The sequence below is a fragment of the Oenanthe melanoleuca genome, chromosome 5 (assembly GCF_029582105.1).
Source record: "Oenanthe melanoleuca isolate GR-GAL-2019-014 chromosome 5, OMel1.0, whole genome shotgun sequence".
Lineage (NCBI taxonomy): Eukaryota > Metazoa > Chordata > Aves > Passeriformes > Muscicapidae > Oenanthe > Oenanthe melanoleuca.
The window spans coordinates 47338324-47358935 of NC_079339.1; the positions used below are offsets into that span (position 1 = coordinate 47338324).

The 20612-nt window shown below is 35.4% G+C and overlaps 1 protein-coding gene across 2 annotated transcripts in view; it reads left to right on the forward strand.

Moving 5' to 3' along the window:
- Positions 1-18620, forward strand: part of VRK1 (VRK serine/threonine kinase 1) — a 34476-nt gene extending 15856 nt beyond the window's left edge. The window contains exons 8-13 of one of the 2 annotated variants that reach the window (XM_056493615.1): positions 66-198; positions 1416-1536; positions 2399-2457; positions 3237-3415; positions 7311-7404; positions 17319-18620. In XM_056493615.1, coding sequence (XP_056349590.1) covers positions 66-198; positions 1416-1536; positions 2399-2457; positions 3237-3415; positions 7311-7404; positions 17319-17401 — 669 coding nt within the window. In that variant the 3' untranslated portion in view covers positions 17402-18620. The remainder of the gene's footprint in view (positions 1-65; positions 199-1415; positions 1537-2398; positions 2458-3236; positions 3416-7310; positions 7405-17318) is intronic. The other variant, XM_056493616.1, reaches the window with a different exon arrangement.
- The last annotated feature ends 1992 nt before the right edge of the window (positions 18621-20612 follow it).

The window sequence follows — 20612 nt, forward strand, 5'->3', positions numbered from 1 at the left end:
TTTTAGTTGCATATTTTTTGTATTTGTAGTTCTTTAACCTTAGAATGCATTGTGGAAATTGCTAGGTGTACTTGGTGGATTACGGACTTGCCTATCGATACTGTCCTGAAGGAGTTCACAAAGTATATAAAGAAGATCCTAAAAGGTGCCATGATGGAACTATTGAATATACCAGTATTGATGCACACAAGGGTGTAGGTAAGGATGTAAAACTCAGCAATAGGCATTTGCATATCCCTTTTTATAAATAAAAGACTTAACAAAACTCAGTGCAACAAATAAACAGTTCTCAGGTTTCTGATTCTAAAAAAAAGTAAAAATGTTTTTCCTTTTTTTCTTTTTCTTGATGTGCTACGCTGGCATTTTTCTTTTTTTCTATTTACTAACTTTAACTGATTGGACTTGTAATGTAGCTTTCTTAAGATCTCCTTAATTTATAAAGATAAGAGGTTCAGCATACTGCTCTTTATTAACCAAGTAGAAATGAAATAGTGCTTGTGAGATCTTGATAGAAAAATAAGTCCTGGTTTGAGGAGAAAAATAGTTGCTGTTATCAATGTGAAAATGTTTTTTATTTTAACTCAAAAAACTTAATTATGCCTATTGTTGCTGAACATCAAAAAGCAAGAAGTGAGAAAAGGTTGAATATGTAAAGGACAAGTTTATGTCTGATTAATCACTGAGGATTTAATAGTGAATATCAACTTTATTTTCTTAATTCTTAAATTTTTCTTTATTACCATAAGAGTGTTTTCTGCAAAAATAATAGTTGTTGAAAATGTTTATTTACTTGAGGATACTTAAAGCTGAATGTAACCAAAGACAACTTGATCTGCCAATTTATACTAGTGTGTTCTGTGGTCACTTTATGTGTGAATTATTTTGGTGGGGTTTTTTTGTGGTTGCTTATTTCTAGGTGGGGTTTTTTTGTGAAGACTTAGGGGTCTGATCTCATACTGTCCTTTGTTTAGTTTTAGGTCAGGCCACATAAAATAATTCAGCATTGTAGAATATTTTTTGGGTGAGGTGGGGGTTTCGGCGCTTTTACCTTTTTGTAGATGAAGGGAAGTAAAAACTATTTTGAACAGAAAGTCAATCACTTCACTAACTTGTTCTATTTTTTCTACAACCTGGGTACTTAAAAAGCTTCCCAAATTGGGATAACTGCAGCTTGTCATGTCTTTGAATAGGAGAGATTGATAAAGGACTTGAAAATGAAGTGATCTTTCCAGATGTAGGAACAGTATTTTTTCCTTCCTAGCTTTCATGCTAAAATAAAGACATAAGTAACAGATATAGTAGTGTTACATTGTTAGCATTGTCTTAACATATTTATAAATTTTTACTGTTGTTAAACTGTGTGCTTTATTAGCTGATGTTATGGTTGGTTTTTTTGTATGTACATATATATTTAGCACCATCAAGACGTGGTGATCTGGAGATCTTGGGTTACTGTATGGTTCATTGGCTTAGTGGCCATCTACCATGGGAAGATAATTTGAAAGATCCAAATTTTGTCAGAGACTCAAAAATCAGGTGAGAAACTATTTGTTTTCATTCTCTTTTGAAGATGAAAATGTCTTTCTGTAGAAATGCTTTGAACTTTCAGTATGTTCCATTTTGGTGAGTAGCTGTTGTTTTGTATACCTACCATTTTCCTTTCATGTCTCACATATCCTTGACTTGTAATTAAACTTTCCTCGTACTGTTCTGCTGTCTTCTTTTGCATATGTGAGATGTTTATTTTTCCACTGCAGTATTGGCACTTTAGAATTGCCATGGTGAAGCCAAAAGCACTCTTAGTAGGATGCAGGTTACCATCAATCAGGCTTTACAGGAAGAGAAGTGTGGAGTGTGAGTCTCTAACACCATTCTCTGAAGCATGTGGCAGAAATGAAGGTTAAAGTGGAATCTTAAATGTCTTTGTGCATCATTCCAGCTAGAGCACTACTGTTATGGGATTTTAGTTATTTTTCATTTTGTCCCTCAGCCTCAGTGTCGACAAGCCTTTTTCTTCCCCTCAGCCCAGATCAACCTTCTCTTGTCACATATTTAATATGAAGAGAGCTGCCCCAGTGCAGCAGTTTCTGTCTCATTAACAAGTATTTGTTATTTGGCTTCCTTAACATTGGTATGTGAGGGTTGAAAATGGACCAGTTATTTTTCTTTAGTCTTCTACTTGCTTTTTAAGAATCCAAAACTGTTTCAGATGGCCTATCTGGCCCTTAGATTCTCATATGTGCTACACACATTGAAATGGCTAAGTCATACCAGAGCTGTATGCAGTAGTTTCTTGTGTCTGATAGTGGCCCAAACTGGGTACTTAAAAAGTTTATCAGACTAGGACAAGATTGAAAATTCAAAAAAACCAGTAGTTTTGACTAATTTTGTTTTTCAGATGTAGAGATAATATTTCCATTTTGATGGACAAATGCTTTCCTGGGAAAAATAAACCAGGTAAGAGGAGCTGTTTTAAAATACTTGTTTATTGAAATTTTTACCTATTTTAATTCTCCCTTTCAATCAGGAACAACAAAGTGGCATTAATTAGATTGTTGCTTAAGAGAAGTCTAGGCTCTTCATTTTGCCTGCTGTGTAAATTGATTTTTCACAGCTGAATTTTAGATATGGAAATTTTAAGAAGTAACACAAACTTGAAGTATAGGTTGTTCCTGTTTGGTAGAGGTGATTTGCTGAGTACATTATTTTTTTAAACTGACTCTATTAGAAATGCACTTTCTTGGGATCTTAATATTTAGTTATTTCCAGCTATTGCTGATGATCAGAAGACTTTTCTCATTCAACTGTGACTTGTTTGTTTTGTCAGTTGTCTAATGTTTCATGTATTATTTAGTATATGTTTCAATGTTGAACTGATAAAGTTCTGAGACAGCATTGAATTTCCTTTTCCACATTTTTAAATATAGACATAAGAAATACCATGTAAATAAGCTTTCATTGGTGAAGATTGGCCTATTAGGTTTTTTTACAACTGACTGTTTTCTTCATTGCAATAAACATGTAAAAAACAGTGATGCTGTCATCATTGGGTAATGAACCTTGGTATAATTTTTTTCTAAAATGTTTAGTAGTAAAGACATAATTATTATGAATTTATAAATAACCATTTCAAAATAGCATAAGTAGTGCATGCATAATTTCTGTCTCTTTTGTAGTAAAAGTGAATGATTACAGTGTTTTCAAATAGAAATTAATTGGAGGTGCCATTTCTTTAGATGAGATAACCAAATATATGGAAAAGGTGAAGCTACTCAGCTATGAAGAGAAACCTGTTTATCAGCATTTCCGAGAAATACTTCTGCAAGGTCTCAAGGCCATTGGACAGAAAGATGATGGCGTGCTTGACTTTGGCTTGGCAGAGAATGGAGACTTTCAAAGAAATCCCATGCAAAAGGTTTTCCTCCAGAAATTTATGTCATTTTTTATTGCATTTTGTTGGGCTAAGTAAGAGTAGTGATGTAGGAAGTAGGTGTCATAACTTAATCCAGTAGCAAATAATTAAGCAATGAAATGTTTAAGTCCTAGTTGCTCACATTATTTCTCTAATTCAACTTAACTAATTGTTAATAAAAAATATAGAATGATGTTTATAGAGGTACTTTCATAGTGGACAGTACATTGGATAACAAAATTTATGTACCTAGATATAATGACGTTTGAGCAGACGAACATTTGGTTAATTTACTAATTTCTTTAAATTGGTAAAACTCCAGATGATCAAAGTACATGTAAGATTAGTCTAGTTTTTGTTTCATATTAGTTTCCTTTCCATGACTAGTTCATAGCTTAGTTTTAAATATACATCTTTATGCCAGGTATTTGAGTCTGGAATTCACATGTTGATTTCACTGTGATCTAATATGTTATTTTTAAGTCTTAACTGTATTGGTAGACTAGGGGTATTTTCTTCTTTGTATTTAAGAAGCCTTGAACTCTGGACTTGATACAGCATTAAGGACTTCTTAAGCTTTAGGGAAAGTGTATGTTAAAACAGATTATACCCATAAAAAGTGGTCACATAAGAGGACAGTAATTATCATCTTCTACTTGAAAATGCATTTATTACTTTTTTATTTACATTTCTTAGTAGCAAGTGGACAGTTTATTGGTTCCTTTAGCGTGAACTGGAACTGAGAATTATAATACAGGATAATAGTGCAAGTACATTGCTTACTGACATGATCAGCAGTGTGTTGAAGATGGGAAAAAAGCCAGAAAAAAAAAACAACAGTAGGATTCTGAAGTCTTCTGAAGATATATGTTCAGCTTTTCTTAGATCTTTTTGCCCAGTAAATAGTATTTTGGCTAAAATCATACAGCTGTGGTCTCTATGCTAATATTTTCTGCTGAATTGAGTGTAAAGGTCCCTCCAGAAGGGAAGTTGATAGCATAAGTTCTCTTCCCACTATGGTTTGATATGGCTTGAGACCTGTATTTTAGAGAAAAAAATAACCTGTCTTTAATGGTTGACTGATTTCTTTGCTGAGTAAGTTGGCCTGCTGCAGAGCCAACATCTGTGACCTTTAATGTCCTTGTCCAGCAGAGATGCCAGTGCACATTTTCAGTGGAATAAAAACTTCAAAAATCTTGGTTTTTTAGCCTGTATCAGTCAAAACCATTCCCAAAGGGTGAGATAATCCTTTTCCATAGGTTCTTACCTCCTGACATTAAATAGAAGTAAGCCTCCTTTTCATTGGGCTTCTTTTTTATATATACTTTGAGAACCTTATGCATGGTCAGCTTACTCAGTTGTCACAAATATGAAACATTAGATAGAACAGAGAGTGCTTCTTGCCCACTTGAGTGTTTTCAGCTGTCTGTTTCATATTTCAGTGGACTTGATGCTACATTGTGCCAGCTACTGCTAGAGTGTCTGGACAGAATAAGATTGATGGACATCATAACCTTTCTTTTGACCAAACACTAGGACAGATGACTCTTCCTTCTATGTTGGGTTTTGTAGGCCTTGTAGCAGCTGCAGTATAGGCGAGGGTAGAAGATGACTTACTGTTTTAAAGATAAGCTGCAAATTCCAAACTTCATTAAAAACTACTCTCCATAATAATAATTTGCCATTGATCAGTAGCATTTGCCTCTGAAAGCCAGAATCTTCTATCACGTGCTGAATTTTGTTTGGCATGCTTAATGCCTAATTTTAAAAAGAAAAATGCAGTCTGGCATCCACCCTTGAGAAGATTGTGACCTCTAACACAAAATATCTTTGACATTTTGGCTCTACTGATCTTTTAATCACAACAGGTCTTAATATACCTATTCTTAATTTCTTTTCGTGCAATCTACTATAATTTTTTTTTAACAGTTTCATTTGACATTCTGAAGTTATGCTGTTTCATAGCTAGGAGATAATATTTCTAGCTTCTGTGTAAATATGTTCTTATGATGTGGGATTCTCCTGTGCTATCAGCTAATTGAGCTGTGGTGGGCATTATATGTTACATATAAGCATGGTTGTTCTGGAATCTCAGTCATTCTCCAGTATCTGGGTAAAAGTCACAGATGTCTGCTGTATTAAAAGTTAGAATTTTACTTTCTATATCATGGTTCCAGTTTCCCCAGATGTATAAGTAAATGAAACACAATCCATAGCTGTGCTCGAGGTTATTCCTTTTGTTTTTTTTTTTTTTCTGTATCACTAGTTTGTGAGTGTGGTATTCTCTAGTAGCTCTAGACAAACATGAAGCTAGGAGTACCATGTATTGAAGGAAGTATTTCAAGCTCTTGACTAAATTATTTAGGGCAAGGAACACATTTTACTGTTGCTCAATGCTGAAGAGTGGCTGGGAAATATTGGGAGTAAAATAGCCTGGAAAAATACAGATCTTAGTGATTTGTGGTTCCTTCTAATGTTCAGGTTCAGATGTGCAGGTGTTGCTTTTGTCAGATGAATGCTGCCTGATTTCTACTGCTATGTAATTTACCTGCATCAAGATTAAGAAACCACTTTTTAGTAAATAAGCTTGGAAACAAGATAAATCTATTTTGCTTTTGTGTAATATGTATTGAATATCTGTTTTTCTGATGAGCATTTAAAATGTTTCCTAGTACAATTGGGAGGAGTGCATTATCTCTCATATAAAAGCAGTACAGTGCTGAAATAGTCCTCCTTAATTTTGGTCAGAATGAACAAAAGTGTCTGTGTTTATTCCTGCCTAATGCATCACAAATCTGCTGACATGCTAACCTTGGAGTCTTGGCTGGCGGTAATCAGGCCTGTGCACCGGCAGGAAAGATGTACCTAATGCACTCCATCAGTGCAGTTTGCATATGGAAGTTCTCACAGGGGAGCTGCCCTGTGCCAGCTGAGGGTTACCTGCCCACTGCAGTTATTGTATGTAATTATCGAACCAATCTGTTCAGCCCAGCAGGGTTTAGATGGTAATCATGAAGCAACACTTTGGAAAGAAAAGATGTAATGCACTCTCCCCTTCTCCCGTGAGCTGTGTGAAGTTGTAGCCACTTTTAAAGCTGTATTAGTAAAGCTCTAGTCTCATACAATTAAAAAATAAATAAATAAATAAAGAGGAAAGGTAAAACTCCTCCAGTGTTCAATGCTTTTCATGTATGCCTGATGCAGGTCAGTTCATCTTTTGCAAAAATCATGACTTCAAAACAATAATTTTCCATAACTACTTCAGGAATACTTTGCAGTAGTAAGATTAATTGTAATGCACAGATAATAAGAGTTCTATCTATTTAGAAGTTTTAAGATAATGTACCTTGAATAGAGTTCAGCTTTTCCAAATATCTCTCTTTGGAACAGCACCTATGATTACAATTAAAAAAGAAAAAAAAGTGCTGTCAGTGAATATCAGCTGCTTTTAAGCTGTGCAAAGAAAGCCTTAAGAAGCAAGGATCCAGATAAACTTGAATTTAATGTGGTGTAATTCTTTATAGAAAAACCCAATTAATATGAATTTGGGATAAAATTTTTATGTGTTCTTTAAGTTTTTCAGATTGCTCCTTTTGTAACATTTATTCAGTGTAAGTTAAAAAAACCCCCAGGTTATGATGACAACATCTCATGTTTTCCACATCAAAATTTCAACTACTAAAGTGATATGCAGATTGGGGAACTGTTGTTTTAAAATATATATGGCTTAGTACCAGTATTCTTGTGTTAATACAGGAATAAATTTTCTCTATGACTGGAGACATTTTATAATATATAAGATAAAATAAGGGAATGCCTTGTAAGGATATTGTCTACTATACATGATCATTCCTGCTCTTGAGTTCAACTGCTATTTTTTGTAATTTTTTTTTTCCAGAAGAAAAGAAAGGCAGCAGCTGCCGCCAGTGAGAGCGCTGAGGTGGAAATAGAAGATACAGGAAGTCCAAAAAAAAAGAGAGCTGCTACTTCTAGTAAGTCAAAAGATTATTCTGACAGTCACATGTAATGTTGTGGCAGGATACCTTGGCTAAAGTCCAGACCCCTACACAGTCACTCACTCCCCTCCTCAGTGGGACACGAGGAGAAAATAGGATGAGAAAACCTATGAATTAAAACAAAGATGAGGAAATCTATTACTATTTAGTGTTTTGGGCAAACCAGACTCAACTTGGGGAAAATAAACATAATATATTGCAAATTTAAAATAAATTTTTATAGAGACAAACATTAAAACAGTGCTTTTCCTTCCCCTTCCTCCAAGCTCAGTCTAATTACTTCACCCTAAATGCTATCACTCTTCTTGTTCAGTAAAGGGGTCTTGGAGGGGAAATGTGCTGTGGTCTCTGCTGCTCCTTCATCTTTACATTTTCCCCCTGCTCCAGGGTGGCCTCTCTCTTCTGAGTTGCAGTCTTTCAAGGAGAGAAATAAAAAAGAGGTGGTCCGTTTTTTTCAGGAAATACCCATTTTCTCCGGGCTGGGCTCTCACATGAATTCCAGGGGATATCTCCTGCATTCTGGGTCCTTCCTGAGCTACAGGGAATAAGCTCTGGTGCAATGGAGTAGCACTTCCACCTCTGACTTCAGCGTTCTGTTTCCCTCTCTTCTCCCTGCACTGCTACTCCATTTCTACCTGTCTAGTGATTTTTCTGTCCTTTCTTAAATCTTTCCACAGAGGTGCCACAAACAAATTTGGCTCAGCTTTGGCCTACAGTGGATTTATTTTGAAGCTTTGGCCTACAGTGGGTTTGTACTGGAGCCAGCTGGAAAGGGCTGTGTCAGACACAGGAGAGCAGCTGGCCTCTCCCCACAGAGGCTAGCCCTGAAGCTGACCTCAGCTTACCAAAACCCAGCCACATGGCCATAAAATACCCAATGGAACCTCTAGCAGTTCAAGTGCTTTTGGTCTTTTGCAGTCTCTTTTTAGATTAACTTTATTTAATAAAGTTAAAATATTTCAACTTTCTATGTAAGAAAGGCTTATGCTCCAATTCAGTAGTGCCCAAAGCTGGTGGAATTGCTAGGTGATAAAAATTGGTTGGCTGAACCCTGTTAATTTGCCATTGTTCATTCTCTGCTCATTCTCATTTTTGTCCTCCTGTCTTGTCCAGTTCACTGTTAGAACATGCTGACTCCTCAGGATTCCTCTTCACAGAGTGTTGAAGCCAAGGGCTAACAGCAGCAGCTTCAAGGAAAGGATTAGCTATAAGGATAGAAAATGCTGAAGCTATTATTTAAATATAATTTGGCATAGTTTCAGTGAAGTATAGAATAAGTCATGGACAGATAAAGTAGGATTGTTGAAAATCCAATGTGAGAAATCTTCAGTAGATCTGTATAGGGTAAGCTGATGGTAAGTGTCCAGCCAAACTGCTTTATGGATCTGATTTTGTAATGCCTTTATGTTAATGTGAACTGAATTCAAGTAATAGCAAAGATATTTTTCCTAAAGAATTTTTGATTTATAATTTTAAGTAAAATGCCAGATGTTGTCTGTGGTCAAATAGTCTAAAATTAATAAAGAAGTAAGACTGAAGTCTACCCCAAAACAAATCTCCTTGTTTAAAACAATTTGATGAAGGAGTATTGGAGTATGGGAAACTGTAACCTTTCAAAGACAATAATAATACTGATGAGTTCTGGATTTACCCTGGTGTACCTACTCAAACTATACAGCACAACGTACAAGGAAGAAAGCTAATGTTAGTCCTGGAAGTGACTCTGCTTTGGTCATTTTCAGCTGTTCATATTAAAGTATTTTAATTAAGACCACTCATAATTTTTCTTTTTTGAATGCCTATTTACTTATCAACTTCAATTTATTATAAATTCTCTAGTCTGTCAGTAGCTGAAAAAGTGTTAATTGGATTATGCTTTCTTTCAAAGCAATAAAATTATTTTCTATGATGCTAACACAGTTTTAGCATATTAGACATAATTTAAGACTTAAACAAAATGCTTAATACAGTTGACTGTTTCTGGTTGTGATTTGATACACATGTGCAAAACATACTTTCTTGTCTTGTAATATATTATACTACTTTTTTCCTGGGATTGTAGATTGAAATTCTTGTAGAAGGAGATGGAAAAGAACTTGAAGAATTGCAATCAGAGTGGTAATATCAGCTTTTTGTAGACAAGGAGTTTTTTTCAGACTAAGTAAAGGTATTTGGGAGGCTATATAGATTGTCAACATAAGCTTAAAAGAGAAAAACTTCCTCTTGCTAGTTCAATAGAGTTACAGATGAAATGGCTCTAATTTCACCTTTTTTACACTACTCAATTTAATGAATACCAAGTAGAGCGAATATATAAAATGCTTTCAGGTGAAATGTGATACATGTACTTACTCATTTTGTTGTCTCCAAATTTGGAATTAAAAACTTTACCAAACTATTACATGATTCATAAATCTGTGTTGAAGGAAAGGGCAACTGTTTCATAATCTTTTCTGATTCTGATGCTTTTGTAGTTTGAAAAGGGCTGATTATTGCAGAAATACTGAAAACTGTGTTTCCAAATCTGTCTACTTTTGTGTTACCATGGACTTGTTTCTCCATTAAATTATTTTTCCTGTAACTAAAAAAAAATAAATCCTGAAGTTCAGTAAAATGGATATTTTCCTGATACCTCTTAGTTGCACTATTTGAAGTTGAATCATACAGGAATGCTTTAAAAGTTGCTGAAGTTCTATTTTATTGGTTTCTAAGAGGCATAAATATATTGGAATGGTGATTGCTCTTCAGGTGTTCAAACATCTCATAAGTGTTTGAACATAAAGCAATGGCAAGAAGAGCTGTGCAGCCTCCTGCTGTTCAGCTCATCAGCATTAACCACATCTGCTTATGCAGTTTGTCTTGTCCAGTCCAAAAGATCCTGATCAGCTGTGTGGCATTTTAAGTACCCTAAGGTGCTCAGTGGCTATAGGAAATCTGCCAGTATTGAAATCTGCTGGGACTGGGGAGCCCCAAAGGACAGTCATCTGGAAATTCTTGCTTCTGCTCTCAGCTGCCCTTGGTTGTTCTCAGTGCAAGAGTGGCTACATCAGATGAGGTCACTAAAGGCCTTCTCTTCCAATCCTGTCAGCCATCAGTGTTTCTAGAGCAGTCAAGTGACTATTTGGAAACAGAATTTCAGAAAGCTCTTGAGAAACAAGCTGTGTTGGACTTTCAAAATAAGTTGCATGAAATTTGGTGAAATTCTTAAATTGTTTTTTGTTTATATTAGCGTGTTATCTGCTTTTTTCCCCTGACATAACAAACCCATAGGCTTTCCTGCAAAGGGAAATTTTCAAGGTATCCTTTATAAAGTGGTATGGATGATGTTGAATATTATCTTAGCCAATCTATCTCCACAGGAAAAATGCTGTCAGAATAGATGATTTTTATTTAAATGTGAAGCTTTTCCCCCTCTGTTGCAGCTCCATTTTCAGTGTTAGCTGCCTTACAAGTACAATAGTAAAATGTAGAGGCTTATAAATGATGATGCTGTTAAAACAGAATACCAAACTTTGGCATACACTGTACATATCCACCAACGCTCATGCAGGGGTGTAGTGCATAATACAATAGGACTAATATGCTTATTTTTGATCAGTTTGGTGGAGTAGGTATATAGTACAGGAATCCTCAGTGAGAATCTCATATATACTGGAAAAACAAGAGTTTCATAAGAATTTGTGAATAATCCTAGGTTCAAAGCTACAATGAAAATAAAACAACTACCCTGGCAGGTATTTTTAAATCTCAGGGTTGATGAAGATTGGATTAGGGCAATACAGAATTCTTTCAGAATAGCCTTTTTTTCTATTCTGAATTTTTTAAGACAGTTTTGGGGTTTATTAATTGGAGCATAGAAAGAAAAACACTAAAATAGGTATAACAATGAAAGTACTGGATTTTTAAGTATACTTTTAAAATAGTCAATACTGCTAAGGGTAGGAATTCTGCTGGTCTGTATTGCTGGATAGCATCTAACATGTTAAGGCCCTAACAAGGGTCTTTGGTTACTCTTGCAATATAAAGAAAGAACTATGTTAACAGCTCCAATATGAGAACAGTCTTACTGATGGATTGGTTAGAACATTCCAAAATGGTGGTTTTATATTATTTCTCAATTAATAGGTACTTAGCTTTATGTTTACTTACCTTGCATGGCTTTGCTTAAATCAGTATCTGGGTTATTGTCCTAAATATTTTTTTCTTTATTCAAGTAAGATTTTTTACTTAATGACCACTTCAGTGCATTTTTGCATTTAGAGAATTATTGGCCTTGTCACCAAGCTTTAGGGCAAAGCAAATCATACTTTTTTGAGCTTCTTTATGGTGCAACTTGTTACTTGTCTGTCTTCTCTGTACCAATGCCTACATTACAAGTAGATTTTTTTTTTTAAATCTTGTATCCTAAAGATCTTATTTTCTGTGAAACTTGTGCTGCATAGTAGTTCTAATTGTGTAATACATCTCTTCCTTCTTGTGGAGGATTTGGTATTGGCTAATATCTGTTACAGACTCCAGGAGGAAGTATATATAAGTTTTAAGGCTGTGTATCCATCTCTGTGCTTAGTGACTGAAAGATCTGTCCCTTTATGTGCCCTTCTTAGCCTTCCCATCTCAGGAATGTTGCAAGTTAACTAGTACAGGAGTTATGTGGTCTGATTTCAGAAGTTAAAAGCATGTGCTGCAATGTTGCATCTTGAAATTACCAGAAAATCTCAGTTTTAAGCAGAAAAATACTGATTTCAGTTGCCTGAAATGTTGACAAACTCACTTCTATATTTTGCATTAAGTATATTCAAACACAGTAAGAAGTGATCTGTCTTTTTATGGCCTGCCCTGAGATTTAAGACCTTCAAAAGCTATTTAAATTAGAATAGTGTGGTAGGTGGTGCTTTCAGTTTTAAAGATTTTTTAAATATTGTGGATAGGAAAGTTAAAATAGATTTGGTTTACATTTAATTTATTTTTGTGGTTCTTCATGAACAGTAAGGTTTTTCTGACAATTTGCAAGTGAGAAAAATTCAGTGAGAATTACTTTAAACATGTACCACTAATCATAATAAAGTGAAAAAATTAGTGTCCAACATGTAAAGTATGGGAGTGTTACTGTGTACTTGTGTGTGTGCTTGGAACACAGTTCTTTATTTAATCTTCCTTTATATTTTAGGCTTATTTCTGTACAATATCTTCAGATCATTTCTAGCACATTTAAAATATAAGTAATTTAGGTTCCCTTTTTACATTTCATGGGACTTTCTTTTGTTTCCTGCTAATAAAAAGTAAATTAAATTAAAACACCTTGTAATGAAAATTTCCATGTGTAAGTTTTTCTATAGTGACTTTACATGTAGAACTATGTAATTTAAGAAAAAAAAGTTATGTCTTCTTCTTTGGTTGTTTTTCTGTGATCTGAAGATGAATTGCAGTATGTTGAACAAATATTGCAATTCAAACTCAGATATAAAATTTGCAAGTGAAATTTTTCCACAGGAAAGAAAAATTGCATTGCAGTGACTCAGATTTTTACAGGGAGCTAACCTTTTGCAAGATTGCAAGTAATGTTTTGAATTAAACTGCCTTCTTCCTGCAAATTGCTGTGTGGCAAATAGGAAGGTTAATTTCAGATACATGCTGCATGGGACGAGTGATTTCTGTTTATGTACAATTGTGTTTTGAAATATCTTCAGTGAAGCAATTTTGCAAATGGAAATAAACTAGTTTCAGTTTCATCTGGAACAATTTTATATTAAAATTTTTAAAAGAACACTCATACATTTGATGTTATCTGTAAGAAATACACAGGAAAAAAGTCATAAATAATAGATTATTGTGTTCCGATATTTTTCCTTATGGGAATATGAAAAGTATTTGCTTTATTTGTTTCAGAAAAGGGAGTACTTGGCAGAACAGAGTAGCTAAAGCTAAGCCCTATCTCACAACTTCAGTGACTTTTGTCTCTTATCCCAGTACTAGAAATCAAGTCCATGTTTGCATTCTTCCAGTCTCTCCTTTTTTTTTTCCTGAGTTGTATTTCTGAATTCTTGTAGAAAAAGCTGCTGTGAAAACAGCAAAAGCCAACTAACCACAACTACTTCTTGTCTTTGCAATTTTTTCAGCAGCTTTATAGTACCAAAAAATGCTTGTCTGAGAAGTGTTATTCACCAGGATTTTTCACTTATGCAGGGACTCCTTGGCTGAACTGGGAAAGAGCTTATAGGACAACTCTTCCTTAAAATAAGGAAGAGTCTTCTTAAAAGAAGACTTCATCTTACAATTTTCTTAAAAGGAGATTTAGTCTTTTACCTTCTTTAAAAGAAAAATATCTCTTCATATTCACCATATTCAAACTTCCCAAAGTGATTGGAGAGTGTTGGTGTTTAACTCATTAAATGCTGCAGCCTGGCCTAAGTTCCCATTTGATGTTTGCAGTTGGTTGCTGAATGTAGTCTTCAGCTTCCAAAACTATTTTCTTATTCCTTCCATATGTAAATAGCAAATGTATGGGTTCCATTTTCTTGTTTTCTTTTTCAGTCTCATGATTGTAGAACCCTTTTAAGGGGCAGTTGAAGGAAAAAGGTCTCCTAGAGAGCCATTGAGCAAAATGACTTGGTAATTTGATACCAATGAAGACAGCTGAAATATACCTGAAGCACTTTTTGCAAGAGAAAAGGGATACAGTAATCAGGCAGAATTTTGAAGAACTGACAGTTCTAAGTTTAGCAGCTTTAGAAACCTCAAGTATGTATTTATTACTTAAATTAGTAACAAAATTATACTTGGGAATAATTCATTGCATTGAGACCTGATGTAGTGGTGTATGTAAGATGGTAGATTAGGGACAGTCTCATTCCTTCCTTATCACTTCTCAGGTTAATGTGGCAATTTCACATATTTATGTGTGGAATAATTTAATAGAAGCATGTAGTTGTCTGTATTAAAGCAATGTCAGTCCTAACACTGTCCTGCTGTGGCACATGGGGTGCCTACACAGAAATGATGATTAAGCTTCATCCATGTGGATACCAGTTGAGAACATCTCTTTCCACCACATCATCCACCACTCCAGATTTACTGACCTGTGTTTCTTAAAGAGATAAACACAGAGCAAAAGGTGTTTGTAAGATTGTGCACACGTATGCACGGAATTTATGTTTGGGTTTTTTTTTTTTTTGAGAAAGGAAACCTGGTAGTGTCTTATCAATGTACTCCACCACTTCTTTTGATGTTAAGTGTTTATTCAATGATGATGACTACAGATTTGGTTTAAGAGCTACAATTGCTGGGACTCTTCAGCCCATTAGCTGAAGACTGCAGTAGCCTTTTTCAGATGTCGATTCAGCATATGGAAGTGATGCAGTTGGCTCACTTCTAGCATGTCTGGTGTTAGATATTTTTCACTTACCTGATGTTTGCTGACAGTCTAAAATCTCTGTGTGGCTCTGTTTTCAGATATTCTATTCTGTGATGTAACTTAGAAATTACCAAAAGCTTACCTAATTTTATCTGCTCATTTGCTGTGTTTTTATGTTTCCAAATCTCTCTGTCCTCCTTTTCATCAGAGAAGACGATTTTAACAGGAAAGTTGTGACTCTGTGTTTACCAAAGGAACTTCTGTAATTTTATAGAAACTTTTTTTGACTTGAGCACAGTTCTATTTCTTAGTCATAAGACTTATGTGTTTCTAAAACAGTGTACATAGAATTGGAAGACAAGAAGGGACATCTTCTATGAGATCTGCTCTATACACCAGTCTAATCAATTTATGTTGGTGTTAATCTTGATACATGCTAATATTTTATCTTAAAACCTGTATGATTATTCTAATACGTCCCTGCTCATCCTCACTTGTTATACTTAACTATCCTTACTATTACAAAAGATTTAATAAGGGGGAGTATGTTATTATTTTTATTATTTATTAATAAATATTATTATTTTATTTTATTTAATAATTCATTTAATATGGATTTCCATTAAGCTTAGTAATTGTGCTAGCTGCTGTGGATATGAAAATCATACTCATTTTATGCAGCAATATTTTGCTCATCATATGTCTTACATTTTTCTTTTTTTTACTCTCTTCAGAGAAATAAATTAAATTCAGTGTTTCCTTGTTGTTTTTGTTAGAGAGCTGGAAACCACTTTTTCTCCCCATTTTTCTCAGACCTTTTTTGTAGGATAGAGCCCAGAACTAGACACAGTAATGCCAGGTTTCTTTTGTAAAGCTTTGTTTTGTGTTGTTCTCTGCCTCCTTGATTCACCCAAGTTTATTCATTGAGTTTGAACGATCAGTGACCCCACTGCTCAAAGGCTGTTGTCTTAAGCAAGCAGCTTCTTTCTTAAGGACTTCCATGAAATTCAGTTTTATTTTTCTTTACCTGTACACTTGGTATGGATTGTGGAATTATATATAGTTTTACGAGTATGAACTGAAGTAGTTAGGCATACTATCTTCAAGGAGGAACTCAGGATTAAGAAGAAAAAAACCCTAAAATTAGCATGACTGGGAGATGAAAAATATTTCATTTTTACTGTATATGCAAAAAGGTAGAAATTTTTATTGTGTGTAATATTTTTTTGTCAAAGTGACTGCAGTTGAATGCGATTTGCGAAAATGAGCAGTGGTGTTTTGTTTTCCCTGGTAGTAGTAGGCAAGAATCAAAGTGCAGGGAGGTTTTTATTATTGCTTTTAGGTATGTTCTCTTTTGAACAACCTGCCTGCCAGGTTTACTGGGAATCTTATTTAGATGGGATTATTCCTTACCTTCGGTAATAAAATATTGTCAAGTGATAGCTTGAATCTGTAGGCACAGTTGCACTGATAGCTGAGCTAAGTTAACAACTGACATTGCCAAACAAAAATCTTCCTTTCTTTTTCACCTCTGTGCATTCCACGTCCCCTTGTATAAACTGCATTCAGAATGCTCTAAGATGCCACATTTCACTAAACTGTGAGAATACCAGACCAAAATTTAATTGCTAAGTGCCCTAGTTTAAGCTGAGATAGAGTTAATTTTCTTCCTAGTAGCTGGTGGTGTGTTGTATTTTGGATTCAGTATGAGAATAATGTTGATACCACAGATGTTTTGGCTGTTGCTGAGCAATGCTTACCCTAAGTCAAGGACTTCCCAGTTTCCTCTGCCCATGAGAAGCTTTACAAGAAGCCAGGAGGGAGCATGGCCAGGACAGCTGATCCAAACTGGCCAAAGGGATATCCCATACCATGGAATGTCATACCCAGCATATGAAATGGGGGAGTTGGCTGGAAGGGGCCAGTTACTGCTAGGGGGCGGGATGGACATCAGTGAATTGTATTGTGCATCACTTGTGGGTTGGGGTTTTTTCACTGTTCCTATTTCAACCTGTGAGGTTTTCTTTTCCTTTTTCAATACTCCTCTCCATTCCAGCAGGAGGGGAGGGGAGGGAGAGTGAATGAATGAACTCTGCACAGTAATTATTCATGCAGGTAGTCAATGTCTGGGATTAAACTGTGATCCCAGAGCTAGATGAACTTAAAACAAGGTCCAAAAATGGCTTAATCCTGGAAAGCATTATAAAAATTAAAGTTGGCACATGGGAAGGACGGGGGTGTAGATTTTGATGAGGAGCTAATTCTTTTGGTGAAGATGAGCTGAAAAAATGGCTCAACTCTATGTGATGATACTCTTGGAGAAGTTGAGCTGTACAACATGTTTTTTAGGAAGAAGATCAGTGCCCAGAAGTACTTGTAGATTCTCTACTGTCCATGGCATATTTCCCATCCCCACTTAAAGCTCAATTAATTATTTGAGTTGAGCTATCCTTTTAAAAACCAAAAGTATTTTTTTGTGTTCTGTTTTTGTTATTTTATTTAACATGAAGTCTGTCTTTTTGTTTTGTTTGAATTGCAGATGCAGTTGCTACCAGAACCCAGAAGATGACATCGCCAAAACCCAAGAAAAGCACAGCAACCAGAAAGAGAGTCCAGAAGTAAATAATATATGGAGCAACAAATTAAGTTGCTCTGTGGCTCATTTCTGTGGGTTTTATTTTTTTGGGTTTTTTGTTTTGTTTTGGTTTTGTTTTTTTGGGTTTTTATGTAGCACTGGAATATTTTTCCTTTTTAAATGATGAATCCTGTAAAAACATGGACTTCTGTTTGTACCTGTTTTTGAAGAATAAATGTTTTATTAAAATATTTGCATAATTTATGTGCACTTAAATACTAATGCAAAATTTTGCCAACTTTTGAAGTGGGGATGCATTTCTATTCTTTATATACGTGAATTTATGTCTTACAGGCAAACTAAAAGAGAGTGCTTTTTTCTGCTTTGTAATGTAGAGATAAAGCCCTATTTAATAGTTTCATTATGGATACTGTATAAGAAACAGCAGTGTTGCATCTGATTTCTTACAGTTTTGAGTAAAATCATATTGGTAATCACCTAAATGTGGAATGAGATGAAGTCTGAAAAGCAGAAATCGCTTTTAAATACATTTCAGGTTTCTGAATTGAAAACAGAACATAAGGCAAAAAATCATGTCCTTCCATTCTAGTTTGGATAAAATGCATTCTTTGGAAGACAGGTACAGAATTTTAGCCATTTTTTTGCATAGTATTTGTATTTGTATCACTTTTCCAATTATTCGCAGTTTCTTTGGAAAGAAAGAGATCTCAACCACATCCTCAGGTTTTCTTTTTATATTAGTGAAAAGATTAGAATATAATTGTGAGTAACTTTGTGCAGGATCCAGTTCCAGTGAAATACTGTTTCATGTCTGCTTCTCATAGCAATAATGGTTTACCTTTTTAATACTTGAGGAGTTGTAATCTTCCAAATCCTTTTGTAAAAGTAGTTCCTTGGTTAGCTTTGAGTCCCTTCAGTCCCTTCTTTGTAAGTCAAAGAATAATGTTGAATTCCAGTGTGAAACACTGCTACTTTTCATATATCTACTGCAACATGCACGTAATAAGGCATGAACATCATTCTTATCAGGGCAACTGAAAGTTTGGCAAAACAAAAGGAATCCATATGAGCCAGTGAGAGTGTATTCGTGTGGATGTCCAGCTTGCTCAATTGTATAATGTCTGAGTAGCAACTCATGAGATTAAATAAATATGTTGTAGCATGAAATGTTGAGTGAATGAATGAATGATGTTATGTTTTGTAACAAGAGAATCCATTGTTTTGAAATAAAACTGGAATACCATATTTAAGAGGTGCTTTCTCATTTCTGTTGACTGTTAGGCTCGTTTTCCTGGGTATTAGCAAAGTGTGGCTAACAACTTTAAGCATAGCATTCTCTACATTTCAGATGTAAAAATAGGATTGCTAAAGCCTGTCTCATGTTTAAAACTCCTCAGATCAAACTATAATTTTAATGACTTCATTTAATCATTTTGTTCAGAAAGTATATTACACTGTTCTGAATAGCTATTGTAAGGAAGGCATACTGTATTCTCTTCCCTGTCACATACTCAAAGTTAATGTCATTCTTTTGTACTTCAGTTGTTTGACATTTAATTTTTTTTAGTAACTTATTTCCCAGTAAACTTCCTTTGATTACTTTTCAAGTTTTCAAGCACTGTGTTTTCTTTGACACCACCAAAGCCAAATGGAACTAGCACTTATTTCCATATATTTGAAAAGAATGTTTTGAGGTGCGAATTTCATAAGCCACCTCTACCTCCTCCCACCCCAAAAATGTCCTGGAAAAAAGATGTCCTGGCAAGCGTTCTGTCAAGGAAGAGGGTGCTTTTTATTCAAGGTGAGTGTTCCAGGGCTTGTCTGTGCTCACAAGGCACTGCAAAGCGCCGGGCTCCAGCTCGTGTACCGCAGTGGTGGTTGGAGCGTGGGCCGGCAGGAGGAGCGGGGGGAAGGCTGCGATCGTTCCCGCGGCGCTGCCGTATGGATCACATACCGCGCGTGCTTGCACACACGTGCTCGCTCTGCTTTGCAAAGCACTGACAGGGAAATGCAGCACTTCAGCAGAGGCAGAGGGTGCAGTCGGGTTTTGTTGACATCCCCATTTGAAAGTAAAGTCCCTAACACAAAAGAAGCAAGCTGCCTTTAGACTGCATTTACTGCTCTTGATGACTCCAGTTGTGTGTAAATATTAGAAAACAGCAGGGTCCTGCATTCCAAGAATCACTTGAGCAGTGCCATGAAGACAAGTGTCCTTACTAGTATTGTAGTCATACTCCCAAGCTCTCCTGCTGTTTCTAATCTGTGCGTGCAGCCGTGAAAAAACTGGACTGACATTTACAGGCACAGCAGGGAGACACTTGAGTAGGGAATGTTAAAGACTCCGCTACCTATGTTTCAAAGTGGCCACCATACATGATAAATCTTCACAGGAGAACTAGTCAGCACTTCAGCTGATGGTGTAATGAGGATATTGATAATGAAGCACAGAATGCTTTTAGTGCTTGAACATTTTGCAGACAGATTGTTTATATTTTCCCCTAATCTAAAATATCTGGAGAGACAGTCAAATTCGGGATGGTTATAAAATATTTTTTAGATGGTGCTGGTTTGATAATTTTTACAGAATTATTTTCCAATAAGTTAATATAAAATAATAATTCCCAATATTTGCTGCAGCTACCATTAAGAGGGGGGTCAGTTGCTTTCCTGAGTAGTTTGACAGACTTTTCTCAGTGTTTTGTCCCAGTGAGCTGCCAGATTTTGGATGCCATAATACCAGTAATGCAATTAGGTTTTCTGCACGTTGTCTGGTTGACTTCTCAGTTAAGAGTTTCTTTCCCTTTGGGAATAAGACTAGACAGACTGTCATTTGCTATTACTAATTCTGCTTAGCATTATCACTGGAGCTTTTTTGTAATTAGCTATCTTAGTTGGCTCTTAAATTTTAATAGCCAATTGAAGCTACATTTTAGCCAAGTTCCATATCTAAATTGCATTCAGTCCATTAACAAAGTTGGTTAAAAGGCTATTAAAACAAAAGCCAATATATGGTGGTTAGCACTTAGATCTTTGCAGCAGTAGCAGTACCAGCCTCCAATGAATATTCTCAAGAAATGGCACTTCCTTCTAGAAAGGAAGTGTACAAAGGATGACCAAAGTTTGTTTTGGAAACAAAGTCTGAATATGCAGAATACTTGTAGAAAAAGTAAATAAATTGAAATGTGTCTTTTCTGGAAGAAAGTGGGAGAGATGGTTGGGGGGAGAAGGGGGCAATTA